Source organism: Procambarus clarkii, chromosome 20 (assembly GCF_040958095.1).
Source record: "Procambarus clarkii isolate CNS0578487 chromosome 20, FALCON_Pclarkii_2.0, whole genome shotgun sequence".
Classification (NCBI taxonomy): Eukaryota; Metazoa; Arthropoda; class Malacostraca; order Decapoda; family Cambaridae; genus Procambarus; species Procambarus clarkii.
This window is the reverse complement of record NC_091169.1, coordinates 49,151,190-49,167,776: the sequence shown is the minus strand read 5'-3', so window position 1 is coordinate 49,167,776 and position 16,587 is coordinate 49,151,190. Positions and strand designations below refer to the sequence as shown.

Sequence of the window (16,587 nt, the reverse complement as noted above, 5' to 3'; positions counted from 1 at the left end):
GACACCAAACAGAACGCCTGGCAGAAAACCAACGTCGTCTATGCCTTCACATGCCCGCTTGGGGACTGAAAGCCCCAAAGAACTCAGTATATAGGCAAGACAACAACGTCTCATTCAACAACATTAACTATGCACAAACAACAGGGCTCCATCAAGGAACATATAATCTCTTGTCACAACCAGACCATCACCAGAGAAATCTTGGCAAGCAACACAGAAGTCATCGGTAGATACAGCGATAGCAGGAGACTCGACATCAGGGAGGCACTACACATCAAAAAAGTCAACACCAGCAATCAACAGCCAATTAACACATAACTATATTCTACCCACTTCAAGACTCTGAACCAACATAGAAGCAGCAAGAGAATGTATGGGCCAATAGGCCTTCTGCAGTTACTTCCATTTTTCTGTTTTCTTACCCAATTTATACCTATTGATTCGTGTTCTGTCACTTCACCCAAAACAAAAAAAGCATGATGTATGTTATGTGTAAACCAAGTCTTTGAAAATGTAAGAAGCCTTACAAAACGCTTTTAGGCATCAGACCAAAAAATATAAATGTAAGAAATGAATTTTGGCGAGTTAATTTTTCAATTACCCTCGACAGTGAAGAAAAACGTAAGAAATATTGAGAAGATTCATGTTAGAATTATTAATCTTACCCTTTCGGTCATATTCAACAACATATGTTTACAAGAAAGACTGCTACCAATATATATATATATATATATATATATATATATATATATATATATATATATATATATATATATATATATATATATATATATATATATATATATATATATATATATATATATATATATGTATAGTGTGTGTATAGAGTAGTGTAGGGTGGGGAGAGAAGAGTAACACTGGAGCAAGAAGTACCTGGATGGGGGCGGTAAAGGTACAAGGCATTACCTGTAGGACGATGTGTCTGAAGGCGTAAGGATGTCCCCCGCCCCAGGGCGTGACCCGCAGGGTGCCGGAGGCCGCCCGCATGAGGAAGGGCAGGGTGAAGCAGAAGCGACGCTCCCAGGGGTTGCGTGCGTGTGAGGCCTACGGGGAGGACAACCTGGGCGGTAACGCAAGCTCACGCAACACACACACGCAACACACACACACACACAGCGCCATACAACCACCCCTGCGCATGTGTAAGCTGCTAGTCAATGACATTTTTTAGATTCGTGGTGTATTAGTTCTGAGACTTGTGCCGCTGGGAATTGTGCACCACATGCGCAGGTGATGGTGTTAGTGTGTGCTGTGGTGAGGTGGTGGTGGTGGGGCCAGGGGTGCCACACCCTGGTCTGTCACACCATACACACCAGGGTGTGGCACCCCAGGCCCCACGCCACCACTCTCCACACAATGGCGGCCATTATTAAAACTATAAAATAATCACAGCCTATTTGAATGTTAATCCTGAGACGCAGGAAGACTGTTGACAATATACAAAGATGAGGCTGCTCTGGTATTAGTAGCATACAATACAGTTTTTGTAACTGAAATGCGATACTAACTTACAAACTATCAAGATTATAATTATCTGGTATTGAACCATGATTAACATTCCTATTAACAGTGGGTTATGTTATATAAGTTCACTTTCACAGCCTATACTCTGTTCAACAAAATAGTTCCAATATCTACGCGAGTACATTGTGACTCTACACAGCCAGGCGGAGCTCAGCAGTATTAGAAACACAAAAACATTACTGCTGATACAAAAGCAGACACACACACACACACACACACACATACACACACACAAAGGTACAAAAAGGTAGTTATATATATAACAAAAAAAAGTTAGGAAACATAGTCTGAAAATTCTGTGTTCCTTTGAAACAATTTCTGACAAGACCCACACAATGTTTTGATGACTGAAAATAAATAAATAAATGATACATACATACGCACATTTTGTATATATATATATATATATATATATATATATATATATATATATATATATATATATATATATATATATATATAATATATCGGTTTCATACGTCAAAAAATGCGATGTGCTAAGACGGGGTTGAATTAACACTCAAATGAATTTGATATCGAGCATTCAGCTGTTTGATGGACGTTCTTTGACCCAGAAGGAAGATATCAATCGCTTGTGAAAAGCTTCACCTGCTTCACCTGATCTTGTAGTTCCTCACTGCCAACGATTAAGAACTACTCGTATCCATGTTAGTATACTCGTGATATACCCATACCATGGGTATATTCCTGAAGATGACACATTGTTGACGAAATATTTAATAAACTGGAATGAGAAATTGATCTAGTGTTTCTTCAGTCTCTAGGATATTCAACTTAACGTACGATTTGTATCCAATGTTTTGTGTTCAGTGTTGTATTAGTATATTTAGCGTCTTAGAATCCCACTTGTTACACCCTTTCATCAATGTGAATATTTCAATTATCTTACCTTTTGTTTTTTCTAGAGAAACTCGTTCTTTTCTAGAGAAACTCGTTCTTTTCTAGAGAAACTCGTTCTTTTCTAGAGAACGTAAACAATTGTATTAATCTCTTTTAATAAGAGAGGTTTCGAACCCTTGGAATTAACTCCGACTTGTTTCTCTTTACAGTTTATAAAAAATTTATGTTCTACGGTCCGATGTCTAACACTGAAGTGCTTACTTCATAAGACCTCACGAGTTCAAGACAAGGCCTGCTCGAGGACCGGGCCGCGGGGACGATAAGCCCCGAAATCATCTCAAGATAACCTCATCTCTCAAGCGGAAGGTTAAATAATAGCATTAGAAATCTTCTTTAATATTTTGTGTGTCATTTCCACTGTTGAAACACGTTTCATTTCTTTAGGAAAGTCATATATTAAACCTCCTCTTCTGTGTCTTTATTTAATATTAATATTATACAGGTTACATCCTCTCCAGTTGTCACAACGTCACTCAACCGATGTACTAAATTGCCCGAACCTAACCTAACCGAGCACCCACGAATAGAAAACGGGACATCACGCCAATTGTTGCTACCCCGCTATGGTTTACAGTACATCATATTTTGGTTGTTGGGTCAATAGGCCGTTCTCCCTCTTCGCCCTTACATCATTACACACAGAGATCACACTAACGTGATGCATCAAATGAACAAATTATTATTGTTCATTTGACATTAGTGTGACATTAGTGTGACATTAGTGTGACATTAGTGTGATCTCTGTGTGTCGTGATGTAAGGGCGAAGAGGGAGAACGGCCTATTGTCATAGCTCGGGTGCAGGGGTTGGTGGTTGTCATAGCTCGGGTGCAGGGGTTGGTGGTTGTCATAGCTCGGGTGCAGGGGTTGGTGGTTGTCATAGCTCGGGTGCAGGGGTTGGTGGTTGTCATAGCTCGGGTGCAGGGGTTGGTGGTTGTCATAGCTCGGGTGCAGGGGTTGGTCGTTGTCATAGCTCGGGTGCAGGGGTTGGTCGTTGTCATAGCTCGGGTGCAGGGGTTGGTCGTTGTCATAGCTCGGGTGCAGGGGTTGGTCGTTGTCATAGCTCGGGTGCAGGGGTTGGTCGTTGTCATAGCTCGGGTGCAGGGGTTGGTGGTTGTCATAGCTCGGGTGCAGGGGTTGGTCGTTGTTATAGCTCGGGTGCAGGGGTTGGTCGTTGTCATAGCTCGGGTGCAGGGGTTGGTCGTTGTCATAGCTCGAGTGGAGGGGTTGGTCGTTGTCATAGCTCGGGTGGAGGGGTTGGTCGTTGTTATAGCTCGGGTGCAGGGGTTGGTCGTTGTCATAGCTCGGGTGCAGGGGTTGGTCGTTGTCATAGCTCGGGTGCAGGGGTTGGTCGTTGTCATAGCTCGGGTGGAGGGGTTGGTCGTTGTCATAGCTCGGGTGCAGGGGTTGGTCGTTGTCATAGCTCGGGTGCAGGGGTTGGTCGTTGTTATAGCTCGGGTGCAGGGGTTGGTGGTTGTCATAGCTCGGGTGCAGGGGTTGGTGGTTGTCATAGCTCGGGTGCAGGGGTTGGTCGTTGTTATAGCTCGGGTGCAGGGGTTGGTGGTTGTCATAGCTCGGGTGCAGGGGTTGGTGGTTGTCATAGCTCGGGTGCAGGGATTGGTCGTTGTCATAGCTCGGGTGCAGGGGTTGGTCGTTGTTATAGCTCGGGTGCAGGGGTTGGTCGTTGTCATAGCTCGGGTGCAGGGGTTGGTCGTTGTTATAGCTCGGGTGCAGGGGTTGGTCGTTTTTATAGCTCGGGTGCAGGGGTTGGTCGTTGGGGATTTACACGGCACAATGCGATGTGATATTCGAGAGGTCGTAACTACGTAATTGCACCTTGGTGGCCCTGTCTTGCTAATGACTGAAGCAGCCTGAGGTATGGGGGTATGGGGCCATCAGGGGCACTACTGGGTACTACCCTGCACCTAGGGGGGAGGGGGAGGGGGGAGGGGGAGGGGGGAGGGGCGGGGTTGGCCACTATCAATGCTCCATTTATAGTTAAATTTGAACAAAGTTCTCCTGTTGAAATCTAACATTAATTTTGTAGGGAAGAAAAACATCAAATTAAAAATACCGTGAAATGTGTTTAAAAAATTATTTTATGTAACTAGGGTAAATGTTGAATTTAATGTGAGGATTAAGCAGTATATATATTGGTCTCCAATTTGCACACACAATAATATATACACACAAGACCTAGTGGGGGTCCTTCTGCAATGGCTAATCTTTACCTCCTTATTATACCATTGTAAATTTAAATTAACATCTTTCGTGAAAAATTACATGTACATCTTTCGTGAAAAATTATATGTACATCTTTCGTGAAAAATTATATGCACATAGCAGTAGAAGAATAACGAATACTGTGTGATACATTGTGATACCATATATTGTGAAGCAGCACGACTGAACGAAATTAGAATTCCGACAAAGTTTAATAAATGATAATATAAAATATATAATAATATAGTTATATTAATATTATGCCCGTTTGAAACCCCAGTAGGGGAAAGGAAATATAAGGAGAAAACGCTAAGCCATTACGACTATATAGCACTTGGAAGGGATCAGGATAAGGATGTGGGATGGGACGGGGGAAAGGAATGGTGCCCAACCACTTGGACGGTCGGGTGATTGAACGCCGACCTGCATGAAGCCAGACCGTCGCTCTACCGTCCTCCACAAGTGGTTGGGCTTGGACGCTAATATTATATCCGTTTTTAGAGCCGTGTTAGATAACATTATATCTGTTTGAAGCCAAGTTAGATAACATGATATCTGAAGGCAAGTTAGTTAATATAATATCAGGGTATTATCATGTTAGTGTAAGCCAGTTATGCTATGCTAGTGTAAAGTTATGTTAATTATATTATAGTAATATATGACCTAAATTATTATTGTTAATTCTGTTGGAAGTAACGCCAGTTAGACTGTGTGTGTGTGTGTGTGTGTGTGTGTGTGTGTGTGTGTGTGTGTGTGTGTGTGTGTGAGTGTGTGTGTGTGTGTGTGTGTGTGTGTGTGTGTGTGTGTGTGTGTGTGAGTGTGTGTGTGTGTGTGTGTGTGAGTGTGTGTGTGTGTGTGTGTGTGTGTGTGTGTGTGTGTGTGTGTGTGTGTGTGTGTGAGTGTGTGTGTGTGTGTGTGTGTGTGTGTGTGTGTGTGTGTGTGTGTGTGTGAGTGTGTGTGTGTGTGTGTGTGTGTGTGTGTGTGTGTGTGAGTGTGTGTGTGTGTGTGTGTGTGTGTGTGTGTGTGTGTGTGTGTGTGTGTGTGTGTGTGTGAGTGTGTGTGTGTGTGTGTGTGTGTGTGTGTGTGTGTGTGTGTGTGTGTGTGTGTGTGTGTGTGTGTGTGTGTGTGTGTGTGAGTGAGTGATCTGTACATCTGTTGATTTTTACAAACATCAGGAATCTGTACACCAGTTGATTTTAAGTTGAGAGGCGGGACCAAAGAGCCAGAGCTCAACCCCTCCGCAAGCACAAGTAGGTGAGTACACCTAGGTGAACACACACACACACACACACACACACACACACACACACACACACACACACACACACACACACACACACACACACACACACACACACACACAGTAGTGGCGGGATCCAAGAGTCAATGCTCGATCCTGCAGACACAAATAGGTGAGTACACACATATACACTCACACACAAAAGATTGTGTGTGAGTGTGTATAGAATACTCTAAAAGAGGCAGTTGTAAAAACCACCTCTTTCCAAAACTTTAAGGCCTGATTCGACAAAGTCTTTAAAAGTCAGAGTAGTTAGGTTGTAACGCAACAGGAAGAGCTAGACCCTTACTCCCTCGTAGACACTAATAGGTAAGTACCATTAGGTTAGTACATATATATATATATGTACACAGACACACACACACACACAGACACACACACACACACAGACACACACACACACACACACACACACACACACACACACACACAGGAATGAGTACCTCAGGGTGAGACGAGAGGCAGAAAGACAGTACGAAAATGACATAGCAAGTAAGGCAAAGACTCAATCCAAATTGTTGCACAGCCACATCAGAAGGGAAACAACAGTGAAGGAACAGGTAATGAAACTGAGGATAGAGGCAGACAGGTTCACTACAAATGACAAAGAAGTGTGCGAGGAACTCAATAAGAAATTCCAGGAGGTCTTCACAATAGAGCAAGGAGACGTTGCTGAACTAGGAGAGCGGCTATCTAACCAGACACCATTAGAGTTTGATATTATCAGTGGGGAGGTAAAGAAGCATTTGACTGAGTTGGATGTGGCAAAGGCTATAGGTCTATAGGTCCATACCGAATCTCACCACAGATACTAAAAGAAGGAGCATAAGAAATGCGTCTACCACTCTCAATGATGTATAATAAATCACTGGCAACAGTAAAACTACCAAAAATTTGGAAAACGGTTAATATAGTCTCGATATACAAGAAGAGAGACAGAAAAAAGGCACTGAACTACAGGCCAGTGTCCCTAACTTGCATAACGTTGACAGTGATGGAGAAGATTGTGAGGACAAAAATTAGTAAAACATCTGGAGAGTGAACTTTGTAACACATCATCAAGGGTACAGGGATGGCAAGTCATGCCTCACAGAATAAATATAATTCTATGACCAGGCGACAAAAATTAGGCAAGAGAAGAGTGGGCAGACCGCATAGAGTTGGGCCCTTGAAGGGTCCAACTCCCTTCAAGACTGTCATGGGAGCTGACACTGACCCTGTATGACACACTCCATAAAATACGATTTATTCATGCAAAGTATAACGAGGCTGCCTCCAATGTCTAGCCTCCAACCTCAGACATTCTCTATTATAGATTAACTGTAACATCTCTGTAACACCCTTACTTGTCCTTCTATGGCTACTGGTGCTCTGTCTGGATTTTTAAAAGAAAATAGAAGATGACCATGTGATGAACCCCTTAGAGTCTAAGACGTACAGTAGGTGAAATAGGGAATGATCGCCTATTATTTGGATTTATAATGCGTGGGTAAAGCACCTTTAGATACACGCTTCGAACATAGGGAATGAGTGAAACATTTTTCGAAAGAAGCTTAGAACATGAGCACTGAGCCTTAACAATCGTCACTAAAGGCCAATAAGCAGGAACGACAAATGTTCTGTGATCTTTGTCGGGTCAACCAGGGAAGCCAGGCAAAGTTTAAGTGAGTTACAGTAAAGGTTACCCGGCGTGGCTCGGGTACAGCAGCTCGCCCTGCCCGGCCCCAGGAGTCCAGAGCATGAGTTCACTGGGTTACATTTTAATACACAACTGCCAACAGCGTTCATCCTTACCACACGTGATATACAGTACATACGCTCATTATTACTCTATTACACTGTCCCCGCATAAGAGGTCCACGTACAAGGCAGCTCACCAGGCCACAGTAGCTGGTCAACTACTACGGTGAGCGGTGAACAGGAAGAGTGGCACAGGAAGGCCCTGCTCTTATAAGTAAGGAAGGGTATGGAATTTCTAAAGCTCTCACTTATGCAAAATTTACCTAAAAACTATTTGTGAGGGGAACACCAGGCCTCGTGGGACCAGCGTGTTAAGAGTATAATGCTTTCTGGATAACCAAGAGGTGAGGTTCCCAGTCAATCCTCCGGGAGACTCCGGGAGCCCTGTGGCGTGAAGCAATGTGGAGAGGATGGGGCGCTGTAGAGGCCTTAAATAATCATGCCAAGCAACATGGACAGTTTTGCTCGTCCCTAGCGAGAGTGAACGCAGGGAATTATCAGGGAGGAAGCACTACGTCATTACGACTATATAGCACTGGGAAGGGGTCAGGATCAATCCCTAACCACTTGGACGGTCGGGAATTGAACGCCGACCTGCATGAAGCGTGACCGTCGCTCTACCGTCCAGCCCAAGTGGTTGGGTCCATGAACAGGGTCACAACAACCTCTGGAAATAGACATAATGCTGGACCTATCTCCAGAGGCACACACGAGTGTAATCACTCAGCACACCGTGTCGTGCTGGCCAACACCAAGACAGTGACAGGTCGTAAAACAGAAAGGACGTCAAAGCTTGTGAGACAGTCCGTAGCCGGAGGGACGATCTTTGAGCCAGAGATTTCGTGGAAGGGAAGGGATATGGAGGCAACAGTGAAGGGGTAGGGAGGCAGCAGTGAAGGGGGTAGGGAGGCAGCAGTGAAGGGGGTAGGGAGGTAAGAGTGAAGGGGGTAGGGAGGCAGCAGTGAAGGGGGTAGGAAGGCAGCAGTGAAGGGGTAGGGAGGCAACAGTGAAGGGATATGGAGGCAACAGTGAAGGGGTAGGGAGGCAGCAGTGAAGGGGGTAGGGAGGCAGCAGTGAAGGGGTAGGGAGGCAACAGTGAAGGGGTAGGGAGGCAACAGTGAAGGGGTAGGGAGGCAACAGTGAAGGGGTAGGGAGGCAGCAGTGAAGGGGGTAGGGAGGCAACAGTGAAGGGGGTAGGGAGGCAGCAGTGAAGGGGTAGGGAGGCAGCAGTGAAGGGGTAGGGAGGCAACAGTGAAAGGGTAGGGAGGCAACAGTGAAGGGGTAGGGAGGCAGCAGTGAAGGGGGTAGGGAGGCAGCAGTGAAGGGGGTAGGGAGGTAAGAGTGAAGGGGGTAGGGAGGCAGCAGTGAAGGGGGTAGGGAGGCAGCAGTGAAGGGGTAGGGAGGCAACAGTGAAGGGGTAGGGAGGCAACAGTGAAGGGGTAGGGAGGCAACAGTGAAGGGGTAGGGAGGCAGCAGTGAAGGGGGTAGGGAGGCAGCAGTGAAGGGGGTAGGGAGGCAGCAGTGAAGGGGGTAGGGAGGCAGCAGTGAAGGGGTAGGGAGGCAGCAGTGAAGGGGTAGGGAGGCAACAGTGAAGGGGTAGGGAGGCAACAGTGAAGGGGTAGGGAGGCAGCAGTGAAGGGGGTAGGGAGGCAACAGTGAAGGGGGTAGGGAGGCAGCAGTGAAGGGGTAGGGAGGCAACAGTGAAGGGGTAGGGAGGCAACAGTGAAGGGGTAGGGAGGCAACAGTGAAGGGGTAGGGAGGCAACAGTGAAGGGGTAGGGAGGCAGCAGTGAAGGGGTAGGGAGGCAGCAGTGAAGGGGGTAGGGAGGTAACAGTGAAGGGGGTAGGGAGGCAGCAGTGAAGGGGGTAGGGAGGCAACAGTGAAGGGGTAGGGAGGCAACAGTGAAGGGGTAGGGAGGCAGCAGTGAAGGGGTAGGGAGGCAGCAGTGAAGGGGTAGGGAGGCAACAGTGAAGGGGTAGGGAGGCAGCAGTGAAGGGGGTAGGGAGGTAACAGTGAAGGGGGTAGGGAGGCAGCAGTGAAGGGGTAGGGAGGCAACAGTGAAGGGGTAGGGAGGCAGCAGTGAAGGGGGTAGGGAGGCAACAGTGAAGGGGGTAGGGAGGTAACAGTGAAGGGGGTAGGGAGGTAACAGTGAAGGGGGTAGGGAGGCAACAGTGAAGGGGGTAGGGAGGCAACAGTGAAGGGGGTAGGGAGGTAACAGTGAAGGGGGTAGGGAGGTAACAGTGAAGGGGGTAGGGAGGCAGCAGTGAAGGGGGTAGGGAGGTAACAGTGAAGGGGGTAGGGAGGCAGCAGTGAAGGGGGTAGGGAGGTAACAGTGAAGGGGGTAGGGAGGCAGCAGTGAAGGGGGTAGGGAGGTAACAGTGAAGGGGGTAGGGAGGCAGCAGTGAAGGGGGTAGGGAGGTAACAGTGAAGGGGGTAGGGAGGCAGCAGTGAAGGGGGTAGGGAGGTAACAGTGAAGGGGGTAGGGAGGCAGCAGTGAAGGGGGTAGGGAGGTAACAGTGAAGGGGTAGGGAGGCAACAGTGAAGGGGTAGGGAGGCAGCAGTGAAGGGGTAGGGAGGCAACAGTGAAGGGGTAGGGAGGCAGCAGTGAAGGGGGTAGGGAGGTAACAGTGAAGGGGTAGGGAGGTAACAGTGAAGGGGTAGGGAGGCAGCAGTGAAGGGGGTAGGGAGGCAACAGTGAAGGGGTAGGGAGGCAGCAGTGAAGGGGGTAGGGAGGCAGCAGTGAAGGGGTAGGGAGGCAGCAGTGAAGGGGTAGGGAGGCAGCAGTGAAGGAGTAGGGAGGCAACAGTGAATGGGGTAGGGAGGCAGCAGTGAAGGGGTAGGGAGGCAGCAGTGAAGGGGTAGGGAGGCAGCAGTGAAGGGGTAGGGAGGCAGCAGTGAAGGGGTAGGGAGGCAGCAGTGAAGGGGTAGGGAGGCAGCAGTGAAGGGGGTAGGGAGGTAACAGTGAAGGGGGTAGGGAGGCAGCAGTGAAGGGGGTAGGGAGGTAACAGTGAAGGGGGTAGGGAGGCAGCAGTGAAGGGGGTAGGGAGGTAACAGTGAAGGGGGTAGGGAGGCAGCAGTGAAGGGGGTAGGGAGGTAACAGTGAAGGGGGTAGGGAGGCAGCAGTGAAGGGGGTAGGGAGGTAACAGTGAAGGGGGTAGGGAGGCAGCAGTGAAGGGGGTAGGGAGGTAACAGTGAAGGGGTAGGGAGGCAACAGTGAAGGGGTAGGGAGGCAGCAGTGAAGGGGTAGGGAGGCAACAGTGAAGGGGTAGGGAGGCAGCAGTGAAGGGGGTAGGGAGGTAACAGTGAAGGGGTAGGGAGGTAACAGTGAAGGGGTAGGGAGGCAGCAGTGAAGGGGGTAGGGAGGCAACAGTGAAGGGGTAGGGAGGCAGCAGTGAAGGGGGTAGGGAGGCAGCAGTGAAGGGGTAGGGAGGCAGCAGTGAAGGGGTAGGGAGGCAGCAGTGAAGGAGTAGGGAGGCAACAGTGAATGGGGTAGGGAGGCAGCAGTGAAGGGGTAGGGAGGCAGCAGTGAAGGGGTAGGGAGGCAGCAGTGAAGGGGTAGGGAGGCAGCAGTGAAGGGGTAGGGAGGCAGCAGTGAAGGGGTAGGGAGGCAGCAGTGAAGGGGTAGGGAGGCAGCAGTGAATGGGTAGGGAGGCAGCAGTGAAGGGGGTAGGGAGGCAACAGTGTACTGGAGAGCAGGAGACGAGAGTCACGTGAAGGAACATTACTCAGTAAGGAGAGGAAACGTCTCTCGGAGGAGTTTCCTCTCCACTAACAGTGAAAAATAAACGTTTTAGTGACTAGTCAAAAACAGTGACTTTTTAGTATATTTGGTCCAAGAGAACAATGAGGTTAGTGAGTTTGGGTGCATGATAAAGGTGTTAAAGGCAGTGATGCAGTGCTCTAGACGCTGCACTTGGTTACAAACGCTGACAATAGTCCAGTGAACAAATCCACAAGAGCCGTGACGAAGATTCGAACCTACGTTCGAGAGCATCCCAGACGCTGCCTTAATCGACTGAGCTACGACATGGTCAAAAGAATGGTGTATGAAAGGTAGTATGTATTCATGGTGTAATGAAGTAAGGGCGAAGAGGTAGAACGGCCTATTGACATAGCTCAAGTGCATGGGGGGAGTTGTGTAAAACCCTGGTTTGTGTCTCGGAGAGGCTGCAGGATCCAAGTAAGTTCAGTAGAACTTCTGGTTTCAACTTTTTTGACCATGTCGTAGCTCAGTCGATTAAGGCAGCGTATGGGATGCTCTCGGGCGTAGGTTCGAATCCTCGTCACGGCCCTTGTGGACTTGTTCATTTGATGCATCGCACTATTGTGATTTCTGTGTGTAATAGTCCAGTGTCACATATGTGCTACATCACATGTATCACACACATGAAGTCTACAGTGAGAAATTTTGATGAATTTAAGGAGCCATAATTTGAGTGTTGTGAAGGAAGACGTGTAGTGATTGTTAATGGTGAACAATACAGTGATGACTGGTATCTTAAGTGACTTTTTGAATATTTGGAGAAATATTGATACTGACTGTTGAGAAAAACTTACTACAATGTCGTAGTGCTTGAATGAGAATGAAAAAAAGACGCAATATATGGATAAATGTTTTAAAAACAAATTTTCGGATGACCTTTCATAAAGTACTGTATACAATGTTCTGAGAACTTATCAGAACTTTGTATAGAGCACCTTGAGAAAGCTTGTAGGATACTTCCGATTTTTGTTAAAACACACATACATCGGATCTTTCCTTCACTTTCATTAACGGTCAGTGGTTAATAATGAACTGATTAACGGAGCTGAATGTGAAGTAACCGAAATAAGCAAGTAACAGCGGAACATTGGAGCAGGAAGCAGAGGTGGACATTGTGAAGATGCTGCCCATAACGTAAGTCTACGGGAACTGAACCCCCAGTTTCAGTTACTTGTTGCCAGAGGAGAGCGAGTGGTGTAAGTCGAGGGTGAAGGTGAGCCAGCCCCAGGTACCACCAGGCTTTACTATGTCCAGGCTCAGGTTGGCTGAGGCTTGGCCCTCTGTAGGTTGGCTGAGGCTTGGCCTCTGTAGGTTGGCTGAGGCTTGGCCTCTGTAGGTTGGCTGAGGCTTGGCCTCTGTAGGTTGGCTGAGGCTTGGCCCTCTGTAGGTTGGCTGAGGCTTGGCCCTCTGTAGGTTGACTGAGGCTTGGCCCTCTGTAGGTTGGCTGAGGCTTGGCCCTCTATAGGTTGGCTGAAGCTTGGCCTCTGTTGGTTGGCTGAGGCTTGGCCCTCTGTAGGTTGGCTGAGGCTTGGCCCTCTGTAGGTTGGCTGAGGCTTGGCCCTCTGTAGGTTGGCTGAAGCTTGGCCTCTGTTGGTTGGCTGAGGCTTGGCCCTCTGTAGGTTGGCTGAAGCTTGACCTCTGTTGGTTGGCTGAGGCTTGGCCCTCTGTAGGTTGGCTGAGGCTTGGCCCTCTGTAGGTTGGCTGAGGTTTGGCCTCTGTAGGTTGGCTGAGGCTTGGCCCTCTGTAGGTTGACTGAGGCTTGGCCCTCTGTAGGTTGGCTGAGGCTTGGCCCTCTGTAGATTGGCTGAGGCTTGGCCCTCTGTAGGTTGGCTGAGGCTTGGCCCTCTGTAGGTTGGCTGAAGCTTGGCCTCTGTTGGTTGGCTGAGGCTTGGCCCTCTGTAGGTTGGCTGAGGCTTGGCCCTCTGTAGGTTGGCTGAGGCTTGGCCTCTGTAGGTTGGCTGAGCAGGAGTAGGGATTAGGGATGGCTGAGGGCTGGTTGACCAGAAGCTGGGATGGCTGAGGGCTGGTTGACTAGAAGCTGGGATGGCTGAGGGCTGGTTGACTAGAAGCTGGGATGGCTGAGGGCTGGTTGACTAGAAGCTGGGATGGCTGAGGGCTGGTTGACCAGAAGCTGGGATGGCTGAGGGCTGGTTGACCAGAAGCTGGGATGGCTGAGGGCTGGTTGACTAGAAGCTGGGATGGCTGAGGGCTGGTTGACTAGAAGCAGTTACGGGAATGTCTCTCTAGCCTCTTGTGTCTAAGGGGGACTATAGACGGACGGACTAAGAGCTGGGATACGAGGACGGACTAAGAGCTGGGATACGAGGACGGACTAAGAGCTGGGATATGAGGACGGACTAAGAGCTGGGATACGAGGACGGACTAAGAGCTGGGATACGAGGACGGAGTAAGAGCTGGTATATAACGACGGAATGAAGGAATGTTGTCTACTGCCTTGTTCCTCCGACGCATCTAAGAGTTAAGGTGTCAACATTAAGCTGTTAGACTGTCAGTACGTGTGAATTAAGGTGTTTATTCCTCTGCAGGCGTTTGTCTTACTTAACTTGATGAGTGTGAGCAGGGAGGAGGGTGAGTGTGTACCCACTCAGGGTGCTGGCCGCCTCCACCACCGCCTGGCCGCGCTGTCTCCAGGCTCAACACAAACTGACACACGAAAAGAAGCCAAAATCCAACATCTTTACTCTTAAATACCGCTCTAGAGTCCTCTACAGTAACAACCATTCCACGGGTGAGCGCTCATGGCACACTCAAGCAGATCAAAGCCCACACAGTAACTGTTAGGAATATAATGGGTGAGGACGCTAATGGGAAGCACAACACCAGGTTACTAAAAGCGGAAAAGATTGCAGTTAGAGCAAGACCGGTAATGAAGGAGTCTGTGACGGCCTCTTCTGCTTAGTTGTTTAAATACTCTCTCACACCTCTCATTTGGGGAAGTAGAACGACTTTCGAATCGTCTCCAAGTAAACTCCAGGCAGGGAGGCTGTCTCTTACACTCGTTCATGTCCACTGTCTGCTGGTATTGTCCCGGTACCATCATACTTACAAGTAATTATTCTCAGAAGAAGACAACATAGAGATAATAGCTAAGATGAGTAAATGATGCGTTTATGGCATCTAAAAACAGAACAAATATATTATTAAGGATAAACTAAACCATAACATTAGCCAGATAAAAATGTGTCTTTTTTTGTTAATTCTCTAAAAGCTATTTTAACTACTTACTTTTTTTGGTTACTTTTTAATAGTCTCTAAAATCTCCCGTGTGGTTATGGGATTAGGAACTGCCTATATGTTGTTGAAGACTATGGCGGTGGTTAGTGTCAGAGCCACCACAAGGGTCGTCAACAATGATACAGCCACCACAAGGGTCGTCAACAAAGATACAGCCGCCACAAGGGTCGTCAACAAAGATACAGCCGCCACAAGGGTCGTCAACAATGATACAGCCGCCACAAGGGTCGTCAACAATGATACAGCCACCACAAGGGTCGTCAACAATGATACAGCCACCACAAGGGTCGTCAACAATGATACAGCCGCCACAAGGGTCGTCAACAATGATACAGCCACCACAAGGGTCGTCAACAAAGATACAGCCGCCACAAGGGTCGTCAACAAAGATACAGCCGCCACAAGGGACGTCAACAATGATACAGCCGCCACAAGGGACGTCAACAAAGATACAGCCACCACAAGGGTCGTCAACAATGATACAGCCACCACAAGGGTCGTCAACAAAGATACAGCCGCCACAAGGGACGTCAACAAAGATACAGCCACCACAAGAGACGTCAACAAAGATACAGCCACCACAAGGGACGTCAACAATGATACAGCCACCACAAGGGACGTCAACAAAGATACAGCCACCACAAGGGACGTCAACAAAGATACAGCCACCACAAGGGTCGTCAACAATGATACAGCCGCCACAAGGAACGTCAACAAAGATACAGCCACCACAAGAGACGTCAACAAAGATACAGCCACCACAAGGGTCGTCAACAATGATACAGCCGCCACAAGGGTCGTCAACATTGATACAGCCACCACAAGGGTCGTCAACAATGATACAGCCACCACAAGGGTCGTCAACAATGATACAGCCGCCACAAGGGTCGTCAACAAAGATACAGCCGCCACAAGGGTCGTCAACAATGATACAGCCGCCACAAGGGTCGTCAACAATGATACAGCCACCACAAGGGTCGTCAACAATGATACAGCCACCACAAGGGTCGTCAACAATGATACAGCCGCCACAAGGGTCGTCAACAATGATACAGCCACCACAAGGGTCGTCAACAAAGATACAGCCGCCACAAGGGTCGTCAACAAAGATACAGCCGCCACAAGGGACGTCAACAATGATACAGCCGCCACAAGGGACGTCAACAAAGATACAGCCACCACAAGGGTCGTCAACAATGATACAGCCACCACAAGGGTCGTCAACAAAGATACAGCCGCCACAAGGGACGTCAACAAAGATACAGCCACCACAAGAGACGTCAACAAAGATACAGCCACCACAAGGGACGTCAACAATGATACAGCCACCACAAGGGACGTCAACAAAGATACAGCCACCACAAGGGACGTCAACAAAGATACAGCCACCACAAGGGTCGTCAACAATGATACAGCCGCCACAAGGGACGTCAACAAAGATACAGCCACCACAAGAGACGTCAACAAAGATACAGCCACCACAAGGGACGTCAACAAAGATACAGCCACCACAAGAGACGTCAACAAAGATACAGCCACCACAAGGGTCGTCAACAAAGATACAGCCACCACAAGAGACGTCAACTAAGATACAGCCACCACAAGGGACGTCAACAAAGATACAGCCACCACAAGAGACGTCAACAAAGATACAGCCACCACAAGAGACGTCAACAAAGCAAAGTTCACATCAAATGGAACCTAATTTGTCCAAACTGAACATAACTATCAAACGGAACCGAACAAACCCCCAATCAATGGGGTGGTAAGCTGGGGGCCAAGAGCTTCACCCCACGACCCCAGTGCCTGAGAGGGGAGGGATCAGGACAAATACCCCCAACC

General features: G+C 48.3%; 1 protein-coding gene across 2 annotated transcripts in view; it reads right to left on the bottom strand.

Annotated features, from left to right (window-relative positions):
• The window catches only part of LOC123755287 (progestin and adipoQ receptor family member 4), a 362,200-nt gene that overhangs the window by 26,940 nt on the left and 318,673 nt on the right, over window positions 1-16,587 (bottom strand). The window contains exon 4 of one of the 2 annotated variants that reach the window (XM_069327934.1): window positions 928-1,065. The exons of the other annotated variant lie outside the window; for it this stretch is intronic. Within the exon in view, the coding sequence (XP_069184035.1) occupies window positions 928-1,065 (138 nt within the window). The remainder of the gene's footprint in view (window positions 1-927; window positions 1,066-16,587) is intronic. 2 annotated transcript variants of the gene reach the window in all.